The sequence below is a fragment of the Scyliorhinus torazame genome, chromosome 11, assembly GCF_047496885.1.
Source record: "Scyliorhinus torazame isolate Kashiwa2021f chromosome 11, sScyTor2.1, whole genome shotgun sequence".
NCBI classification, from domain to species: Eukaryota; Metazoa; Chordata; class Chondrichthyes; order Carcharhiniformes; family Scyliorhinidae; genus Scyliorhinus; species Scyliorhinus torazame.
The window spans coordinates 10,442,026-10,465,228 of record NC_092717.1 but is presented as its reverse complement, the minus strand read 5'-3'; the positions used below and the strand labels follow the sequence as shown (position 1 = coordinate 10,465,228).

At 45.0% G+C, this 23,203-nt stretch overlaps 1 protein-coding gene across 2 annotated transcripts in view; it reads right to left on the bottom strand.

Moving 5' to 3' along the window:
* The window catches only part of znf407 (zinc finger protein 407), a 565,952-nt gene that overhangs the window by 470,673 nt on the left and 72,076 nt on the right, over positions 1-23,203 (bottom strand). For both annotated transcript variants that reach the window (XM_072466945.1, XM_072466946.1), the window contains exon 3: positions 11,416-11,530. In XM_072466945.1, the coding sequence (XP_072323046.1) occupies positions 11,416-11,530 (115 nt within the window). The remainder of the gene's footprint in view (positions 1-11,415; positions 11,531-23,203) is intronic.

Here is a 23,203-nt window from a genome sequence, read left to right as displayed (position 1 = left end):
TACAAGATTCACGAATCTTCTCAAAACATTTTTTCATAACCAACGTGTAATTTCCACTATTTTAATAATGTCATTTTCAAAACATGGTATTTTAGATCTGTCCTTTAAAGATGACATTCCAGACATTTTTAATCATAACTTCCAGTTTGTCTTCCTCAAGCCGCAGCAGAAATTGTAAAATATATATATTTTTTAAAAAGGTAAATAAAGGCAATGAATTAATTTTTCAACGGTGAGCTACCTAAACTTCCAATTAAAAACTGCATGCGAATATTAAGTCTTCACACACGCATGTAATAGTATGATGTCCCTTGGCATGTCAAGCTGCAGTAAGCTGTACGGACAACACACGTGAAGAAACCAAAAAGGTAAAGATAACCCATTATCCAGACATTTATGCCTTCACATTTTGTTCTTAATTACCGCACAATATATGGATTTTCTTTTGGGGGGGGGGGAAGCTGACGCAAAATATAGATAGATCCCTGTCTAATTCTCCCAAACTGAGAAACAAACTCACTCTGATCAGATACAGATTTCAACTGCATTTTATTAAATAATAATCCCTTCTGATGCAAAATTGGAGGTCGAATATAACTCTAATTAATTAACACCTTTGGAATGCCTGTACTGGAGAAATCCCAATCAGCCAGCTCTGGCATGCATCAATCCAGATCGAGCACAGGTCTAATAAGCAGTGAAATATTAGATCCTCCTCTGTGGCTAGTGCTTTGTTTGGACTGAAAGATCATCAAGTTAGTTTGGTGTGCGGAAGTGAAATGTATTTTATAACTCAATCACAAAAAACTATTTCAGTTTTCACAAACTACTGTTTCTCAGCATCAACCTGCTGACGTTTTGCCTTCCCTTCAGTTTTATTTAAAAAGGCTCGTCTTTGAACATCGAATAAATCCAATATGTTCAAAGGGTTGCATGTTAAAGAACCGCATATGTTAACGCTGAAACGCCGACTTCTTTGAAAGAAGGTTCGGGTTAATGGGTTAATTCCTCATCTGCCAAGCTTTCAATAAAGCTGTATTTAGTAAAGTTACAGACTTACTAAAGTTTCTTCAGTTTTGATTGATCCCAAAATTATTGAGCTCTTCCAAATTACATGTTTTCTAGCCATTAGAAATCCATTCATTTTGATGTGTTAATATACCCTTGATGCTTCTGCAAGTCTCGTGCTGCTGCCAAAACATCACTTGCAAAAGTTGCAATGACATTGTGCTGGTGTTGGGGTGAGGTGGGGGCGGGGGGAATTGTGGGGGGAGCCGTAATATAAATTACATTTGTACAGAATGGGGTGCAATTATATTTTCGTCAACATGAATAACCTCTCGCTCATATAATTGAGCTCCCATATGATCAAACATGGGAAGGTATAGGATATTAACTCACCTAAAAATACACAACAGCTCCAAACAAAATCACCGACCTGATGTAAATGCACACCTTCCCCGCGTTCACTGCAAATGCGCTCAATCAATCCAGCCATGAAACATCATGACATATTATTATATGAATTTGTACATCTTGGAGGAAAGAAATCTGGCTTTTTTTTTTGCAGGAGGCAATTATTTTGAGGAACACTTTCAAAATAATTTTTTAAAAACAGAGAGGTCGTGCAGCTTTGAATGTTCTCTATCATCACATAAATTGGGTTAAATTATAGGGAAATTAATTGAAAATGGTTTGCCATTTTGGAGTTCTATGATAATCAGATTATGATATAAAATGATGCGATAATAAGCATGTTTCACTATATAACACAAATGCAACAGTCTGGGAAAATTTAAATTTGATTATACCTTATCAGGACTCAGTCATCTGATTGAGGACACCTGGCAACCAATTTTCAAATTGAGGGACAGCGAGAAGAGACTGGAAACATCGCTGCACAACTAGTAACAGAAGCAGCTCCATAACAGGCATTCAAAGAGTTGACCATTCCCGGTCCAAAATGTTAGAACGTCCCTGATTCAGAAGGTTGTGGGCTCAAGGTCCACTCCAGAGACTTGAGGACATAATCCAGGCTGGCATCCCCGGTGTATTACTGAGGGAGTGCTGCACTGTCCGAGGTACTGGCTTTTGGAGGTGATGTTAAATCGAGGCCTCATCTTCCCTCTCAGCTGGATGTAAAAGATCCCAAGGTCCTATTATTTTGAAGGATAGGGATGTTCTCCTCAGTGACCTAACCAACACTCATCTCTCAGCCAACGTCACTGAAACAGATGGTCAAATCGTTAGCACATTGGTGTTTGTGGAAGCTTGCTGTGTGTAAATTGTCTTCCCTACTTTCCTATATTTCAACAGCAACAACACTTCAGAAGTATTTTATTAGCTATAAAACATTTGGCACATCCTGACATCTCAGACTAAAGGGACGATCCTTTAAAACAGAGATAAGGAGGAATTTCTTCAGCCAGAGGGTGGTGAATCTGTGGAACTCTTTGCCGCAGAAGGCTGTGGCGGACAAGTCACTGAGTATCTTTAAGGCAGAGATAGATAGGTTCTTGATTAATAAGGGGATCAGGGGTTATGGGGAGAAGGCAGGAGAATGGGGATGAGAAAACTATCAGCCATGATTGAATGGCGGAGCAGGCTCGATGGGCTGAGTGGCCTAATTCTGCTCCAATGTCTTATGGTCTTGTGAAAGGCACTATATTAAGACAAGTTCTTTCTTGGTCTTCAAGATGAAATATGTACAACAGCAGAACGTGGTGGGACCTGAATTGATACCCGCAATACAGGGCCAATTTGGGGCTGGAGGGGTACGATCTGGGAAATTCCTCTCCATCTGGGCAGTCAAAACTAGTTCTAACTGAGTCCGCCACCTCAGGTGGTCTAAGCACTTTGCTGCCAAGATACCACTTCAAAGAGCCACTGGTCTGGCAACAGTTTTCCCCTCAAAGGTGACAACTGTTATCCAGCCAGTGAACTCACCTAATGGAGAGGAAGACAAAGGAAGTCTTTTTTTTTTAAACAATATATTTTTAAGTCTATTAATACGCTTGGGTGCCTAGTGTGCTCCATTCAGGAGTTACCAGGAGCTAAATTCTCCATCTGAGCCGTGCCATTGAGGGTCAAGCATGCCCCACAAGGAAGGTAGTTGCTCACAAAGAGAAAGCTAAAATCGTAGCTGGAAATCCTAAATCCTGGGTTAAAGCTCCTAACAGAAGGAACTCAAAAGCAGCAAGTCAGCTTTCAGCCCTGGGCCGGGAACCGACGTACAGTGAAGGCATCGGGAGGAATATTATTTTTGGAAGAGCATGGACAAGTACAACCGTTCATCCTAATCTATCACCAAACCAAAAAAATCAGAATTTTAAAACCACATTTCAACTCTCCCAGTTAGCGCAACACAGACACAGCAAATAAAACAACGTGCCAGGGCATCTAAACCAGTGTTGTTTATTTACAGATTGGAAGATAATAATAGAGGTGGGTTGCAAATCTGCATTTGTTCGCAGATATTCAAAAATCCTCCTCTGGAAAAGAAAAAGTTGAGGGGTGACCTTTACGATTATGAAGAGATTTGGGAGGGCAGACATAGAGAAGATGTTTCTACTTGTGGGGCAAGAGACCAAAACTATGGGGGTTATAGCTAAGATAGCTATTAATAAAATCAAGAAAGCATTCAGGAGAAACATCTTTACCCAGAGAGTGGTGAGAATATGTACTTGCAACCACAAGGAGTGGTTGACGTGAGTAGCATAGACTTATTTAAGGGGAAGTTGAATAAACACATGAGGGAGAATGGAATAGAAGGATATAGTGGCAGCTCATGTAAAGCACAAATGCTAGCATAGTTGAGCCAAGTGTAATGCTGAATATCTTGCTCTATCTATGAATTTTGCCTACAATGATTACCAACATTCCCAAAGTTATTAGAATCCACTCTCACCAGCATTTACATGGATTGAGCCCTGGCCTGTTTAAGCTCCCACAGAAAAAACCCTTGGTGCAGACTCCGATGTTCCTTCTGACCCAAATCAAAGCCGCACACACATATCACATCCATCGCTAAGACCTGTTGCTAACACCTCCATGACATTGCTCGCTTAGCTTCCCCACTCTGCTGCCAAAACACTCAACTATGCACATATCCTGGTTTAGCACACTGGGCTAAATCGCTGGCTTTGAAAGCAGACCAAGGCAGGCCAGCAGCACGGTTCAATTCCCGTACCAGCCTCCCCGAACAGGCGCCGGAATGTGGCGACTAGGGGCTTTTCACAGTAACTTCATTTCAAGCCTACTTGTGACGGGGGGGGGGGGGGGACGACATGTGGTGCAGTGGATAGCACTGGGACTGCGGCGCTGAGGACCCGGGTTTGAATCCCGGCCCTGGGTCACTGTCCATGTGGAGTTTGCACACTCTCCCCGTGTCTGCGTGGGTTTCACCCCTACAACCCAAAGATGTGCAGGTTAGGTGGATTGGCCACGCTAAATTACCCCTTAATTGGAAAAAAATAATTGGGTACACTAAATTTATTTTAAATTTCTGGAACGTGCTACCATTTTAGCCTCGCCATTTTCAAAAGTAAAATACTGCCCAGATCGACATCTGCATGCGGAAGGAACCATTCAGTCGCTAAATTCCATTATGGTTTCTGTGGATCAAATTCAAGATCCTTAGGGCGGGATTCCCCGGCCAGGCCCGCCCAGCAACCAGAAATTCCCGCCCGAGGTCAATGGACCTTTACATGGTCCGCAAACCGCCCGTGGAGATCTTGCAGTGGGTGGGGCAGAAGAATCCAGTCCTTAGTTTTGTCCGCAAATCAGTTCTAGACCATGAATTATTGCATCCTTAATATTCCCCTAGATCCAGCATGCAACCTTAAACTTAGGTTTGGCCCTGTTCCAAACTTCATATGATATGTTTTGTGATTCTCCGTTAGGTCTATTGAATGGCAGAGCACACTTGAGGGATTGAATAGCTTACTCCTCCTGTTCCTTTTTTTTTGTCCTTATTTGGGGTCATTCTGTCAATGGTCTCATCTCTCTTTCTCTTTGTCCCAAAGCTTCCTTGGGACCAATGATGTTGGTCATCCAAATCTCATTGGCCTCACAATTCCACCATTTTCCTCCTATGTATAAGCTGCTGTTGAAATATCTGAACTTCCTATGGGATTCACACTCTATGCCCCAGTATAATCATAAATACATGTCAAGCCTCCAAACTTAGACAAATAAAGTTCATAGTTACGCTAATAGACCCAAAATATACAGCGGACTACACCTCACAATGGAGTTCATGATAACAGGTGCATCTTGGATGGTTGGGAGTAACACAACGCAGGCAGTAAGCTGCTGACAACGTGAGCATGTGCTCACAGCATCAGCAAGATTCAGAAGTGAGTTTATAAACTTGCCATAGATAAAAGCAAAATTACTGCAGATACTGCAATCTGGAACAAAAACAGAAAAAAGTGGACAATCTCAGCAGGTCTGACAGCGTCTGTGAAGAGAGAAAGGAGCTAACATTTTGAGTCTGGGTGATTCTTTTTCAAAGTTTTGACAACAATCGTCTGGACTCGAAACGTTAGCTCCTTTCTCTCTCCACAGATGCTGTCAGACCTGCTGAGATTGTCCAGTATTTTCTGCTTTTGTGATAAACTTGTCCGATGGTCCAAAGGTCCATTTGCAGCTTTGCACAAACGTGGAGTTGCAACAAACCCAGTGTGAAGTCCGAATGGTATAAAACTGACAACTGGAGGTGGCTTCTCAACTCATCCAGGAACGTATTTGCGAACTTCGCTACCTCCCTTGTTTACTTTTTGTTTTCTCCTCTCTTCATCGACCTCTCCAGTCAGAGAACTACATTCCCACTGCAAAATAGCAGTCAGGCAAAGTGTTTGCATGATTCTGTACATCAAAGTCAATCTGAAAATGGATGAGAAGAGTTTAATGTGGATTTCCCATTTCCCCTTCGCTCCTTTCCCTTGGGGAGAATATGATCTCTGCATTTCCCCTCCAGCTGATGCCAATTTGAATCTGGGGACACACCATGAAGCAGAAATCACCAGCCACTTCTCAAAGGCAGTACAAAAAAACTCTACCTGGTCATTATCACATTGCTATTTGTAGCAACTTTCTGTGTGTAAACTGCTTCCTGTATTACAATACTTATTACACTTCAAAACATACTTAATTGGCGTGAAGCATTTGGGGCACCCCACGGTTTTGGAAGGTGCGATATAAATGTAATATTGAATGCATTACTTAGATTTGCCAATTAACCCAAAGATAACATTGATTTAAGAATTCTCAGAATTTTATGCAAAATAACAGCCAAAAGGCTATTGAGGTTAGACATCAAGGGAAAATTCCAATACTATGATAGCTTTTTGTTAGGAAAGGTTACTGGAGGTTACGGAATCAAGGCAGGTAGAGGGAACTAAGGTACTGGCCAGCCATTATTAACTAAATAGGCTCGAGGGGCTGAATGGTCCGCTACCTTTCCTAACATGGAGAGGGCATTCGAAAGGCAAAAGAAACCCAAACAAGGAGTCGTTCCAGCAAATCTCATGCCAATCCAACCTGAGGTGCTGCTAACACCGACCAACGGGACTGAAATATTGCTCAACGTCAGACCGCTAAACTATTTAATGTCCATGCCTTCAAGTTATTTAGTGCACCAGATTTTTTTTTTGAACTTCTGGCTCTTTTAGCTCTGCTATCTTGCTGCAAAAACAATGCACAGTAATCTGGTACTAAAACTTTGATGCAAATGAATTATGCCCTTTGGGACTGCCCACTTCATGAAAATCTCCGTGTTGGAACAGTTCACCAGAAATAAGTGACTTAAACCATTGAAGATTTAAATAATGCGACGCATTTCATGCCCAGCCTGGTGCCAGATTCCAATGAAGTTGTTAATGCATGTAATGATTAAGTGTAACTCAAATACTAACTGTGTTGTTGAAAACATGACAGGCAATAATTTGGTCTATTATATTCTACCATTTAATTGCCTAGTTCAGACATTCTTTGACACATTATGAAGCAATGATTTACAATTATTCAAGCTGCAAAGGTCAGAAAGTGACATTATAATCATCTTCAAAGAGATCCCCTCACATCCTCTAAACAAGGTAATGCAACTAACAACAATTTTACAGCAATTGTAACTGTTTACAGCTGTATTTTATCTACAGTGAAACAGTCATAAGCAGCAGAGAAAAATATTCATTAACCTGCCTGCATCAACTCAGGTATGTTACCTGCCCTCAGAAAAAGTCATTAAGGTGCATCTTATGCACATATTCGACATACTGAAAATAAAAAAAGTTATATTCTATGCCTCAAATTTTCATCAGCGTAATTTATTTTAAATATCGATGTTCCATTCTACTAATGAAATATCAGCCATTTCAGCAAAGCAAAGACTGCAGACTGGATTGCTGTTTTTGACTCGAGAGCTAATGTTGCTGAAAGATCACTTCACCCTTTAAAATATAAGCCAGAAAAAATTATGGTAATGAAGGAATGCAGCATGTGCTGCTTATGTTGAGGAACTAATGGGTCCATCGAGCATTTCCTAAATTATTTAGTCATTGATGATAATGAATTGACATTGTCATGGTGTTAATGTAAAATGTTGCATCATTTTAACCATCAAGCTGATACTAGCACTTAATTTGCATATTCACTTAATTAATGTTAAAGCTTAACAAATACTGAAGGGGTGAATTCTCCGAACATCCTAATATCTCCTGCTCTGTTGGTCTCTGCCACTATCACAGCCCCCCCCCCCCCCCCACCTCGTTCTTGCTGACCAGATGAAGCATCAATGTTTTCCACGAGAACCAGCTCGACCCAGCACTACAATTATTAATCCTTACAAGCCAGAACGTGTACACTGGAAACCATTTTCAAGATTTACTAGGGCCCACTCTCCTCAGTATTTAGCACACTTAATAGTTGAGCTTAACACATGGCAGGCCAACAGGAAACGCAGGCTAGAGTCAGAAGCCGCATTAGAATAGGTAAGTAAGCATTTTACATTTTGAACGCAATTTCTGCAAAGTAAGCTGATGCTTTGCGACAAGAATTAGGTGAAATAATTACACCGAACCTTTGTGAGATCAGCTTTCACAGATCTGTCAGCGAGAATGATTAATACAAACTTTTACAGTAGGAAAAGCAACAGAACAAATGGGTAAAAATAGCCAATCCGAGAAAATGAGACAACTCGCCGACTCTGCTAGCATGCGCTAAATGTTTTTAAACAAACAAAATGAATTGTCCTTTCCATTTTCCTTGAACATACACATGACAGCAGCTGAATTGCACAAGGTTAATTATTCATCGACAACCGCTTCTTCGCAAGCAGCAATTTATTACTGATGTATTTAATTCAATACCAACAGGTACTGCTTAATGGTAACAAGTTGATGAATGGCATTTTTTTCCCTTCTACCAGGATGTCCAAATTAGCATATTTCCAATCGCTCCATCTTCTAACTGGCATTTTGTAACTGCACCTAATTCAGATTTTATCGTCATGCAAACTCGCCAAAGTTTGCTACAGATTCAACCACATGCACAATTGCCAAGAAATTAAACACAGACCAACACAGACCACTCGTGTCCACATCAAGTATCACACATTTCATGAAACAGTACTTATCCCTCAACCAACATCCTCAAAACAGATGAGTTTGTTATTGTCACATGTTTTTTTTTGTGGGATCTTGCTGTGTGTAAATTGGCTATTGCGTTCCCTACATTACAGCAGCGTGACTGCACATCATAAGTTGTAAAGCAGCCTGCAGTCACGGAAGGTGCTACAAAAATGCAGGTTTCTCTTCTTTCCACAAACCCAAGTGCTTTACGTTCAATTTACAAACATTTTAACCATCCTATATTTCTCATGTAGCTTCTTGTAGGCTGATAAGGTTCAGTGAAATAATAAACAAGCCCATCTTCCTTTGTAAATTGAGAACAAGACTCATTCGCTACCCATCTTTATTACAAGCAGCTGAAAAAAGGCAATTCTAAAGAGACTCTGTACCATTCGGGGGGGGGGGGGGGGGGGGGGGGGGGGGACACGCCACTAAGCAAAAAGTCAATCAACAAAATATATTCACACAAAAGTTAACACATCTTGATTTTTAATCCATAAAATATATCCATTACAGAAGTTTGATGACTAAAATATGCCATCTGTGAGGGGAATCTGCCACCAATTACTATTGCTTCAGTTGTTACATCACTGCACAACCATGTAAAGTGTTAAAGCCATCAAATCACCCTTCCATTTGACCAGGATATAATCAATGGCACTGGTCACGTTAACAATGGTCACTAACGAGCAGCTTGGTGGCACAGTGGTTAGCTCTGCTGCCTACGGTGCTGACGGGATCGATCTCGGCCCCGGGTCACTGTCTGTGTGGAGTTTGCACTTTCTCCCCTTGTCTGCTTGGATTTCACCCCCAAAACCCAAAGATGGGCAGGTTAGGTGGATTGGCCACGCTAAATTGCCCCTTAATTGGGGAGAAAAAATTGTGCGCTCTAAATTTATTTTAAAAAACAATGGTCACTAATACCAAATCACCAACATCATCCACCACTTTATCTTCCAGATCGGAATGTGTAACAATGAATGTTTTTAAAAATAAATTTAGAGTACCCAATTCAATTTTTTTTGGGTTGTGGGGGCGAAACCTACGCAAACACGAGGAGAATGTGCAAACTCCACACGGACAGTGACCCAGAGCCGGGGCCGAAGCTGGGACCTCGGCGCCGCGAGGCATCAGGGCTAACCCACTGTGCCACCGTGCTGCCCCCGTAACAATGAATGTTGATGGGGAAAACGATACTGTCCCCCACCCAACAGTCTTTCAGTAATTCTTTGTTAATTGACCAGCAGATACCCAATGATTAAACACAACATTCTCTTTGTTGTGCAATTGCACAGACGTAACTGCAGACCATTTTTGGAAAACTGTGCGAGTTTCATTTTAGAACTTTGCATAAAAGAGGGATAAAATTTTGAATTTTTTTTAAAACTGCACCATACTTCAAAACAAAAACACTGCATCAGCTTCATACGGAAATCGCATTTAGGCCACCGATCTCACATGTATCCTATTAAGCATTTAACTCCAAAAGCAATGTGATGAAGACTGGAATGTCGGGCACAGAATTGTGTAAAATTTAGGATGCTATTAAAGTAACATTACTTTAAACATTACTTTACATTAAAGTAACAACTCCTTTCTGATGAGACACCCCCAAAGCTGTAGTTTTCTAATTCATAAATTGGCTGGATTTTCAACCTCCAAGAGAATGGCTGCAGAGTTTTCACACCCGTCATTATGATCTCTGCAGATGCCAACAGCTTAGCACGTAAAGCAGCAGGATTAAAATATCGATTCTGTATTGATTTCAAATTGCCACCAAGGACTGAATGGCCAAGATGGTAGCTATTAACATGAAGCCTGGCAATCAGTGTGTGTGTGTGTGCGAGGAGGATCCTTTTATTAGGTTGGCTTTTCATAGAAGAAATCTTAAACCTGTAATCATCTAAATGGTTAACAGATGTGACACAGACACAAAAATGTGCTTGTTGAACCTACTCACCACTCATTATTCCATTTACAACAGGCAATAAACAGACTCAAAACATGGTTTATAAATAAATCAACTAATTTTAAAACATTCTTTCAGTTGGATTTATCTTGGAAATCTTAACATACTCCAAGTTCAGTAATTGTTTGATTAGCTGAAGGCAGCTCAATTCAGAAGGAAATAAATGGGCTCAAGATTGCAATTTGAATTCTTCGCATTTTAATTAAAATGAAACAAACTTCATCAAGTTTACATTTCTTTACTTCAGGTGTTTCAGGTTTGTGAGTGATCGTTCGCTCACTTGCTATCATACGCAAGGCTGTAAATAATAAAAATCAACTACCTTTGTAAATTCTAAACATTCGGCATTTCCACTGCTACCCAAATTTGACACCCTTTTTCTCGCCAAATTTTACTTAGACAGATCTTCTGCCTTTAGTTCTGAGACCAGACCAGTTCTTACCATTTAAACCTTTAATCCAAATGCTGTTTTATTGGCTTCTAAAATAGAATGAGAATTAGTCCCGGTAATTAATATTTAATTCAGTTAATTCAAGCATCACAGGTTGAAATGAAACTCGTGTGTGTCAAAGATGAGCTCATTCTAGATATGCATTAAACCACTAGCTGCCCTTTACAACAATACTGAACGCAATGGAAGATAGCACAGCATACAGCACTTTTGTTAAAATGAATAATATTTGCAATTTATAATAAAAGGTGTGTGAGAAAAGGTAGACAAGTCTTTTTCACATTTTCTGGCACTCTCTCGTCTTAGAAAACTGCTATCCTCGGACATTCCTTTTAGAAAACAGAAAGCATTGTTGGAGCACTTACCCACATATGTGACACTTGTACTCGCGAACTCCAAGGTGCCGTTTGACATGATTACGGGCATCTCCTAACTGTGCGGTGGCAAAGTTGCAGAGGGTACATCGGAAAGGTTTTGATCCTGAATTTTTAATAAAATAAAAAACACCAGCTAGCAAAAATTGGAATAACGGACTGCTAAGCACAGTTTGTACTTTGCCTCTTCACCTCAGACAACTCAATTTTAGTTCAGCCCAGATGAATTGAGCAAAATTCTTGACTCTCGGCTGTCTTCATTCTTTTCCAACACCTTTTGCAAAAATTAACAGCGGTTATTGCGAGGGTGATTGATATGGGGAAAGAGAAATTTTCACATGTGCATCAGTAAGGGGGTCAATCATATTAGGGAGAAAGGCAACTCAAAGGAATAAACTGGTTACAGGTCTCAAACTCCTTTCATAGAACTCTCAAAGGATGTGATCCAAGATTCTAAACTCACAAACAGAATTTCTGATGCAGATATTGGAGTTTATTTTTCTGCCGCACCAGGAAGAGTATGAAATCTCTGGCCAAGCATGACAAAAAGTAATTACTTGACCATTAGGACAGTTGAATTCTGTGAGAGAGTCACAGCTATTGCGGTAAGTACAGAAGCGCTGTTGAAGCGCTGGGAAAAGGAATGGAGAGGTTCCTAATTAAAAACAATAGTGGGGCCACAATCTTGGCTTCAGTGTAAGAGAGGATGTATGTGTTATGCATCCTTTACCTGAAGTTAACCATCAAGCTGACTCCGAGTATGGTCTACTTTCACTCTTATTTACTTATCTTTGGGTCAACGTGGCCTACTGCAACAACAAAATGTACCTATGGCCTGCTTTAATAAGTTGCACAGCCTGCCTTGGGAGCCCTAGATATTATTCTGGTAGCCCTTCATTGAAGAAATCGCTTTTAAATAAGCATGCTGCATTAAGCGACCTCTCGTTCTTTCTCCATGTTGTGGTGTGTTCCCTATTGTAACCCATGAGAGTCCATTAAGATGTTCCATTCCCAACAGCTCTCACCTTGGCGAGCCAGAAAATAGAAATTCTAAAATAATTTCAATAATGTCTTTCATGATTTAACATTTCAGAGATGAAGTACATTATAATCCTGCAAGGAGACATTACAACTATATAAGCAATTGGGATGCCTAAGCACCATATGGAGCTTTAATTTAGTGAAGTAGAAGAAACACTTTAACCAGCTGCAGCAAAATATCTACAAAAGTCTCAGTGTAAATCGCACATTTGCACTAAACTCAATATTTGTGCTAATGAGATAAATTTTGCACTTTAATTTCTGAATGTAGGTCAGGACTCAGGGGCTGCAACTGAAGAAATAAAACTGCACAGGAATATAAAGGATCCTTTATAGCAAACTGACTTGTACAACTTCAGTACTTGGCCAAAAGCAACTTTCTATCCTAATCCCATTTTATATTGTTTAAAAGATGACAACTTTAAAAAAATAAATTTAGAGTACCCAATTATTTTTTCCCAATTAGGGTTAGCGTGGTCAATCCACCTACCCTGCACATCTTTTTGGGTTGTGGGGGTGAGACCCACGCAGACACGGGGAGAATGTGCAAACTCCGCACAGACAGTGACTTGGGCTCGAACCCGGGTCCTCATCGCCGTAGGCTGAAGTGCTAACCACTGCACCACCATGCTGCCCAAAAAGATGACAACTTAGTGCTTGAAATTACTCAGATTCAAACTGACAGCATTTCTTCCAATTTGTAGATAACTAAGTTAATTCACAGAATTCCCAGTCATTGTTTTTACAGTTGGGAACTAAAAGTCAAGAGTTACATTCGCAATGAGGGTAGATTTTGTACCCATCCACCTACTTCATTGACTCTAGACTTGACTATTCTAATGTACCTCCTGCCTGGTCGCCCACATTCCACCTCCCATAAACTTGAGGTCATCTAAAGCTCTGCTGCTGCTCCTTAACCAAGAACCGTTCACTCATCAGCCCCGTCCTTTACTTGCTGGCCTACATTGGCTCCCGGTCCAGCAACACCTTGACATCAAAATTCTCACCCTTGTTTTCATATCCCTCCATGACCTCACATCTCCCCATCTCCGTAATCTCCTTCAGCCACACAACACACCAAGATATCTGCGCTCTTCCAATTCTGGCCACTTTTAGCAAACCCCCCCCCGGTTTTAGTCATTGCACTATAGATGGCCGTATTTTCAGCTGCCTTGCTCCCAAGCTCTGGAATTTCCGGCCTAAATCGCTTCACCTCTCTTTCTCACTTGTCTGCTTTGACACACTCCTTAAAAACCTACCTCTTTGACCAAGTCTTTGATCATCTGATCTAATATCTACTCATGGTTCCAGGTGTCACATTTTGTTTCGAATGCTCCTGCGAAATACCTGGGGACCATTTATTATGTTACACGCACTTTATAAATATAAGTTGCTGCTGATCATAAGGCACCAGTATATAGTTTCGCTCCGCGCATTTTTTGCAAATGACACGACATTAATTGGCCACTCAAAGACCTCAGTAGCCCACGGGCAGGGGGGATGCCTCCCCAATCCCCACATAAAATCTCAGACAGGGCAGCACAGTGGCGCAGTGGGTTAGCACTGCTGCCTCACGGCGCCGAGGTCCCAGGTTTGATCCCGGCTCTGGGTCACTGTCTGTATGGAGTTTGCACATTCTCCCCGCGTTTGCGTGGGTCTCACCCCCACATCCCAAAAATGTGCAGGGTAGGTGGATTAGCCACGCTAAATTGCCTCTTAATTGGAAAAATTTTTAGGTACACTAAATTTGAAATAAATAAATAAAATCTCAGGCAGGTCAGGCTATTAGGCAGTGGGAAGGCTACCAGCTGGATTTTGGGTGCCCACCCAGCCCCTGCCGGTGGTATGGTGTAAAATCCAGCCCAAAATGTAGGCCATAAATACAATTTGAAAATAAGCCATTTCACATACAAATATATCTAAAACTAAGCTTAGATTTTGACCTTTAACAATGTGAAGTTTTCATTCGCTATTCTCCCCTATCCAACATCACCAGTCACTTCCTTGCGGCAGAGCTGAGGCCTCAGAGTATATTTACTACCTAATTACACAATAACATGTCCCAGAGCCTCTAATAACAGGGCCTTTCATTGGGCTGGATTCAGTGATCTAACATTTGACATCACATACAATTCTCCCAACTCCTGCAAAGCAAGCTAACACATACTCCATTGAAACACAGCCAAATGTAAACCAATACGCTGGTTACTTTAAATGAAATACATGAATGAACAGGGTGCTGTTTTCCAAAGTGAGATAGTGGGCGCGATTTAACGGGAAAAGAACAGAGGCCCATTTTGGGTGCATTTTGCTGAGAGTTTCTTGGCACCAACAACCCCGCTATCAAACAGGACTCTGTATTTTTTTCTGGCCTTGACAAGGAATGCCCCACTGAGGCCTCACTTACCTTAATTTCCTGCACCAACAAGCTCAGTTCGTCAGTACAGGAAGCGATCAGGGTGCCATTTTTAAATGCCGCCCCGATCTCTCGAGCCCCACAGCGGCTTCCAGACCTCCCCAACTTACTTATTAGGGGGTCCTCGAGGCCCCCCTTTCCCCACCTCATAAAGGCATTGCACCTCCAGGCCCAAACCCCAGCATGGGCAGCCTGCCATCTGTTTTTTAAAAAAATCATTTACAGGATGTGGGCGTCGCTGGTTAGGGTATTTATTGCCCATCCCTAGTTGCCCTTCAGAAGGTGGTGGTGAGCTTCCTTCTTGAATCCCTGCAAACCTTGAGGTGTAGGTATGCCCACTGTGCTGTTAGAGAGGGAGTTCCAGGATGTTGCCCCAGCGACAGTGAAGGAACGGCGATATATTTCCAAATCAGGGAGGTTCGTGACATGGAGGGGAAACTCCAGGTGGTGGGGTTCCCAGGTATCTGCTGCTCTTGTCCTTCCAGATGGTAGTGGTCATGGGTTTGGAGGGTGCTGTCCAAGGAACCTTGGAGAGTTACTGCAGTGCATAACTCGTAGATGGTACACACGACTCCTACTGTCCGTCGGTGGTGGAGGGTTTGAATATTTGTGCAAGGAGGAGCAATCAAGCAGGCTCCTGGATGGTGCCAAGCTTCTTAAGTGTTGTTGGAGCCGCACTCTTCCAGGCAAGTCGAGAATATTCCATTACACTCCTGACTTGTGCCTTGAAGGTGGTGGACAGGCTTTGGGGAAATCAGGAGGTGAGTTAATCGCCGTAATTTTCTCCCTGATTTCCATTGACTCCAGCTTTGCTCGGGCTCCTTGATGCCATACTCGGTCAAATGCTGCCTTGATGCAAAGGGCAGTCACTCTCCCCTCACCTCTGGCATTCAGTTCTTTTGCCCATGTTTGAACCACGGCTGTAATGAGGTCAGGAGCTGAGTGGCCCTGGCGGAACCCAAACTGAGCGTCCGTAAGCAGGTTATTGCTGAATAAGTGCCGCTTATCATAGAATGTACAGTGCAGAAGGAGGCCATTCAGCCCATCGGGTCTGCACCGGCTCTTGGAAAGAGCACCCTACCCAAGGTCCACACCTCCACCCTATCCCCATAACCCAGTAACCCCACCCAACACTAAGGGCAATTTTGGACACTAAGGGCAATTTAGCATGGCCAATCCACCTAACCTGCACATCTTTGGATTGTGGGCGGAAACCGGTGCACCCCGAAGAAACCCACGCACACACGGGGAGGATATGCAGACTCCGCACAGACAGTGACCCAAGCCGGAATTGAACCTGGGACCCTGGAGCTGTGAAGCAATTGTGCTGATCACAACGCTACCGTGCTGCCCAAAGCTTGATAGCACTATTGATGACTCACTTTGCTGATGATGAAAAGTAGACTAATAGGGTGATAATTGGCTGGGTTCGCTTTGTCCTGTTTCTTTTGTACCGGACACACATGGGCAATTTTCCACATTGCCGGGTAGATGCCAGTGTTGCAGCTGTACTGGAACAGCTTGGCTAGGGGTGCGGCCAGTTCTGGAGCACAAGTCTTCAGTACTTTGGCGCCGTTTAACACGGGTTCATACAAACGTGGGCCAGGCTTAATGGCACCTGTTGTGGTCTCCCAGGCCATTGGAGGTCCCCAGGTGGCTGGGCTCTGGGCAGGGTGGTACCCTGGCATTCCACTGCCACACAGGAAACTGGCATGCCAGTTGGCACTCCAGCAGTGCCACCCGGGCACCCTAGCAGTGCCAGTCGATCCTGGGCCTTGAGTAATTCTGGCGGACACATTTAAGTGACGCTAACACTTGGGGCTGGTTTAGCACAGTGGGCTAAACAGCTGGCTTGTAATGCAGAGCAAGGCCAGCAGCACGGGTTCAATTCCCGTACCGGCCTCCCCGAGCAGGCGCCGGAATGTGGCGACTAGGGGCTTTTCATAGTAACTTCATTGAAGCCTACTTGTGACAAAAAGCGATTATTATTATTACTTAAATAAGCAAATCTGGATCCCGCCCATTTAGGGCGAGATCCAGATTTCAACGTCTCGCTCGATCTCTCAGGCATCACAAATCTCACGAGAGCCCTCTCGCGGGAATTAATGGCCTCGTCGCGTCCCAAGTGGGGCACAACAAGGCCATACGATCACACCCAGCATCTATTTCATATTCATTTCTTGTAACACAAAGTCACCCAGTTAACAGATCAAACTGACTTTTTGGACTAGCGGTCCTGAAACTAGGCATCACCATCCTCCCTTATCTAGGTCACAAGAATTTATGCTTCAAACAAGAACAACTCATAGCTCTCCCACGGCTGGGGCGAAGGAAGGATTCCTCGGCTGCAATTGTTTCAGACTCAAATTGGTTGCAGCGTGGGAAGGAGGCAGAATCGGAGGGAGAGAGAGAGAGACATAGAAAGAAACAAGGTGGAAGAAAACACAGGAGAGAGAGAGAGAGAGAGACAGAGTAGAAAACTGAAAACTGAACATATGCACCTCCCCCAGTTCCAAGGATTGGCTCCTTACGTTGAAACCTCAGATGAAGAACCTACCCTGTTTAGCAAGGCCCCACGCTGTGCTCATTGAATGGTAACAATTTTAACATTACTGGTTCGAATATCTTTAGGAGCTTTATCTCAACTAATTTGATATGCAAGAAACACAATTCTGTTAACTACCCTGCATGGTACTCAGGCTAATGGATCGAATCAACATCCAAGATTTTTGTGTGTTGCTGAGTGTTATCCACTTGTGGAGCAAATTTAAATTTCATCGTAACAGCTCAATATAAATATACCCAAATTCCTCTCTCAGCCAAATAGGCAACGTTATAAGGCTTGGAGAACTCTTGAACAAGAATTTGAGACAGCTGGTTGATTCCCCCCCCCCCAAGAACGGTAGGATCTGTAATGATAAATAATAATGACAATACTAATATAGGATTAACACACAACGTGCATTCATATAGAGCTTTTAATGTACTAAAACAGTGCAAGATCCTTCGCAGGAGCATTAGCAATCAAAATTGGACATTGAACCGTGTTTGCGTGGGTTTTTCCCCCACAGCCCAAAGATGTGCAGGGCAAGTGGATTGGCCACGCTACATTGCCCCTTAATTAGAATAAATGAATTGGGTACTCTAAATTTTAAAAAGAAATTTGTCATTGACCCACATAAGGAGCTATTAGGACAGATGGTGAAAAGCATGGTCCAATTCTTAGGGTTTAAAGAGAATTTTAAAAGAAGGAAAGAGATCTAGCGAGGTGGAGAAGTTTAGGGAGGGAATTCCAGGATTTAGGACCTTGGCAAGAGAAGGCATGGCCACCATGGTGAAGCAATGAAATTCAGGGAAGCACAAGAGGCCGGAGTTGGAATGTAGAGATCTAAGAGAGATGGGAGGTGGGGTTCTCCGACACCCCCTCCCCCCCACAGGGTCGGAGAATCGCCGGGGGCTGGCGTAAATCCCGCCCCCACCGATTGTCGAATTCTACAGCACAGGATATTCGGCGGGGGCGGGAATCGCGCCGCGCCGGTCGGCGGGACCCCCCCGGCGATTCTCCGGCCCGCAATGGGCCGAAGTCCCACTGCTGGAATGCCTGTCCCGCCGGCGAGAATCAAACCACCTCTCTTACCGGCGGGACTAGGCGGCATGGCGGGCTCTGGGGTCCTGGCCCCGGGGGGTGCCTCCAATGTGGCCTGGCCAGCAATCGGGGCCCACAGATCCGCGGGCGGGCCTGTGCCGTGGGGGCACTTTCTTCCCTCCGCCTCGGCCAGAGCCTTCATCATGGCCGACGCGCAAGAGATAGCCCCTCCGCGCATGCGCGGGGATGATGTCAGCAGCCGCTGACGCTCCCCCGCATGCGCGGACTTCCACCGGCCGGCAAAGTCCTTTCGGCCCCGGCTGGCGTGGCGCCAAAGGACTTTTCCCCCGCCGCCGGCACGCCAACCACTCCGGCGCGGGCCTAGCCCCTCAAGGTGAGGCTTGGCCCCTAAAGGTGCGGATCCGCACCTTTGGGGCGGCCCGACGCCGGAGTGGTTCCCGCCACTCCATCCCGCTGGGACCCCCCGCCCCGCCGGGTAGGGGAGAATCCCGGCCAGGGACAGAGAGTGGGGTGAGGCTATGGAGGGATCTAAAAACCAGGACGATTATTTTAAAATAGATCTAGCAGCTTGTTACGCTAGAAGCCAATGCAGATCTAGAGAAATCAAGAGGCGACAAAGAGAAAAGGATAAGAAAATAAATAAGAGGACCACTTATCTAAAGAACAGAAGTTCTGAAGTGTTTTAATTATAGAGAATTTAACAACTGATATAGAAGTGTTGGTACTGGCAAGAGACTCCAAAATTCAGGTGCCCATCTGTACCTGAAGGCATGCATGAGGCATGTTTCTGGTCTTCCTCACAATCACTCCGACAAATGAATTAGGACCAGGCCTCCCATGGGGCGGAATTCTCTCAGCCCGGGGTCGGGTCGGAGAATCCCCGTGACCACTGCGATTCGCGCCACGCCGCCGGCGTGGATGGCGCGGCGCCGGTCCGGGGCCGCTCTATGCGGCCGGCCCGCCAATTCTCGGCCCGGGATGAGCGGCCGTCCTAAAAACGCCAAGTTCCGCCACCGCCGTCCACACCTGCTCTCAGCCAGCGGGAACTTGCCGTGGAAGGGTCGGGGGGCGGACTGTGGGGGGGGGGGTCCGACCCCAGGGGGGGCCTCCGATGTGGCGTGGCCCACCGATCGGCGGGCCGGCCCCTCTGGCTGGCGGTCTCCTTTCTTCCGCGCCGGCCCCTGTAGCCCTGCGCCATGTTGCGTCGGGGCTTGCGCGTTGAAGGAAGCCACTGCGCATGCGCGGATCCCGCGGCCCCCAGTTGACGCCGGGAACAGCAGCTTGAGCAACGTGAACCGCTCCAGTGCCGTGCTGGCCCCCTGTAGGGGCCAGAATTGCTGATCCTGAGGCCGTGTTGACGCCGTCGAGAAACGCAACGGCGTTTCCGACGGCGTCAACACTTAGCCTCAGGATCACAGAATCCCACCCATGCTTTCTCCACCATTTAATATGATCGTGGCCCTCAACGCCACAGTCTGCCTACCCCCGATAACCTTTAACCCTCTTGTTGGTCAAGAATCCATCTACCTTGGCCTTAAAAATATTCAATGACCCTGCCTCCACCGCTCGATGGGGAACATAGTTCCAAAGGTTCACAACCCTCCAAGAGAAAAAAGTTCTGAGCTCCGACCTAAATGAGAGGCCCTGGGTGAATTCCCTCCCCCCTCTAACATCTCCAACCCTCGGCCCCGGAGGGGCAGCAACCTCCCGCCCCCCTCCCCCCCCCCCACTCCAATCACTGAAGGTCCACGTGAACCCCCCCCCCCCCCTCCACACAGGCATGAGGGTGATCCAGCCCCACCCCCATCCATCCTTGTCGGCATCGGGCCATGTCTTCCCCCCCCTCCCTCCAAGTGACATATCCCGCTAAGTGGTCATTGATAGCCCCCCACACTTTTAACGCTTTCAGCCCACCCATTCAGGCCCCCCTTCATGGACCCCTTTAACCCTCCCCTTCCCTTCATGCCCCCCCTTTACATGGGCACGGTCCCCCTCAGGCCCTGCCCCTTGTCAGTGCCCCATGGCGCCCTAGCACTGCCCCTGGCACCCAGGCAGTGTCGATCTGGCACCCGGGCCCCATGTCGCTCCCAAATAGGGGAAACATCCTTTCAACATCCACCATGTCAAGTCCCCTCAGGATCTTGGGTGTTTCAATAAGATCACCTCACAATCTTCTAAACCCGAATGGATGCAAGACCAGCCCATCCAACCTTTCCTCATGAGATAGCCCCCCAACCAAGGAATCAATCAAGTGAACCTGCCCTGAACTGCTTCTAACATAGTTTCTTAAATAAGGAGACCAAAACTGTACACAGAATTCCAGACGTCGGTAGCACAGTGGTTAGCACTGTTGCTTCACAGCTGCAGGGTCCCAGGTTCGATTCCCAGCTTGGTCACTGTCTGTGCGGAGTCTGCACATTCTCCCCGTGTCTGCGTTGGTTTCCTCCGGGTGCTCCGGTTTCCTCCCACAAGTCCCGAAAGACGTGCTGTTCGGTAATTTGGACATTCTGAATTCTCCCTCCGTGTACCCGAACAGGTGCCGGAATGTGGCGACTAGGGGTTTTTCACAGTAACTTCATTGCAGCGTTAATGTAAGCCTACTTGTGACAATAAAGATTATTATGTGGTTGCCATCTATAACCCTGTAAAACCACTACTTGCCTGATGCAGATCTTAATTGGCTTCCTGTGTCACCACGGTTAAGGGTGTATTAGTTTATTCTAAAGAATTCAGTGAGCGGGTCTAACTACTGTGATAGTACAATAGTTGCAGGAGGACAGGAAAGCCAGAGAAAATCCCACTTTCCAATTTAATTCGCTGAATCTCAGGGAGAATCATGCCCTCCTTCGGCTATTCCTGGAGAATAGCGGGAGAGGCCCTAAACGGGGTTCGTGCCGAGTGCTGAACCGATTGCAATGCTCCCGATCTGCGGCGTCTGACACTATCTGGATCTGGCCAACAAGACTCACTATTTAAATGAGTCTTGAAACTCATTTAAATATGCTCGGCTTGTGGGCGACACGGTAGCACAGTGGTTAGTACTGTTGCTTCGCAGCGGCAGGGTCCTAGGTTAGATTCCTGGCTTGGAATTTGTGTGGCGTCTGCACGTTCTCCCCATGTCTGCGTGGGTTTCCTCCGGGTGCTCCGGTTTCCTCCCACAGTCCAAAGATGTGCAGGTTAGGTGGATTGGCCATGCTAAAATGCCCCTTAGTGTCCAAAAGGTTAGGTGGGGTTACTGGGATAGGGTGGACGTGTGGGCTCAAGTAGGGTGCTCTTTCCAAGGGCCGGTGCAGACTCGGTGGGCCGAATGGCCTCCTTCTGCATTGTTGATTCTATGATTCTCTCTCCCTCCGGCTTCAGGAGCTGGCGGGAGTAGTAGCATTACTTTACTGAGGAAATTAGAGCAGATAGGAGGATTACATTAGAGACAGCTGGAACAATGAGATTGGATGGGAGAGAAGAAAGAAATGGAGGAGGAAGGAGACATTTAAGGCAGAAATGAAAAGACTGAATAGGAGGCACAAAATTAACCCCCAATCAATACTAAATGCATTTTTAGCATTCCCCAAATTAAGTAAATATCAGAGTGACGCTGCTACCAGGAAATCATATCCCAAATGCCAAAGGAATTTGAACTTGGCATCTAATTAATTAAGGAAATCTTTGTAGAAAAATTAATCACTCATTAATTCTCGCTGATTATAATTCACCATGGCCTCACCCCTCTCCACCTCTGGAACCTCCTCCTGCCCTTCAACCCTCTCCATCCCCCAATTCTGGCCTCTTGCACATCCCTATATTCCATTGCTCCACCATTAGCAGCTGTGCCTTCACCTGGCTACGCCAGGAGTTCCGGAATTCCCTCCGTTTTCAAGTCTCACTCCTCATTTAAAACAACCTACCTCTTTGACTAAGCTTTGGATCATCTGCCCTGGTATCTCAAGTAGCCGCATCAAGCTTTCTTTGTTAATATCCCCTGCAAAGTTGCCTTGGTACTCTTCGCTATGTTGAAAGTGCCATATAGATGTGAGCTGGTGTAGTCATGTGCACATAGATAATCACAGAATTTACATTGCAGAAGGAGGCCATTCGGCCCATCGAGTCTGCACTGTCCTTTGGAAAGAGCACCCTACCTAAGCCTATACCTCCACCATTTCCCCACACCTCCACCCTATCCCTGTAACCCCACCTAACCTTTTTTGGACACTAAAGGCAATTTAGCATAGCACATCTTTGGACTGTGGGAGGAAACCGGAGCACCCGGAGGAAACCCACGCAGACACAGGGAGAACGTGCAGACTCCGCACAGACAGTGACCCAAGCCAGGATCGAACCTGGGACCCTGGAACTGTGAAGCAACTGTGCTAACCACTGTGCTACAGTGCCGCCCATAATAAAAACGCAACCGCCACTTTCTTCCACGTTATATGTTTGAAAAGATCACCAGATTTATTTTTTAAAATTTTAAATAAATTTCGAGTACCCAATTCTTTTTTTTCCACAATTAAGGAGCAATTTAGCGTGGCACATCTTTTTGGGTTGTGGGGGTGAGACCCATGCAGACACGAAAGATCATCAGCTTTACCAATACTGCACAACATAACAGGAACATAGAACATAAAACAGTACAGCACAGAACAGGCCCTTCGGCCCTCGATGTTGTGCCGAGCATTGTCCGAAGCCAAGATCAAGCTATTCCACTCCCTGTCATTCTG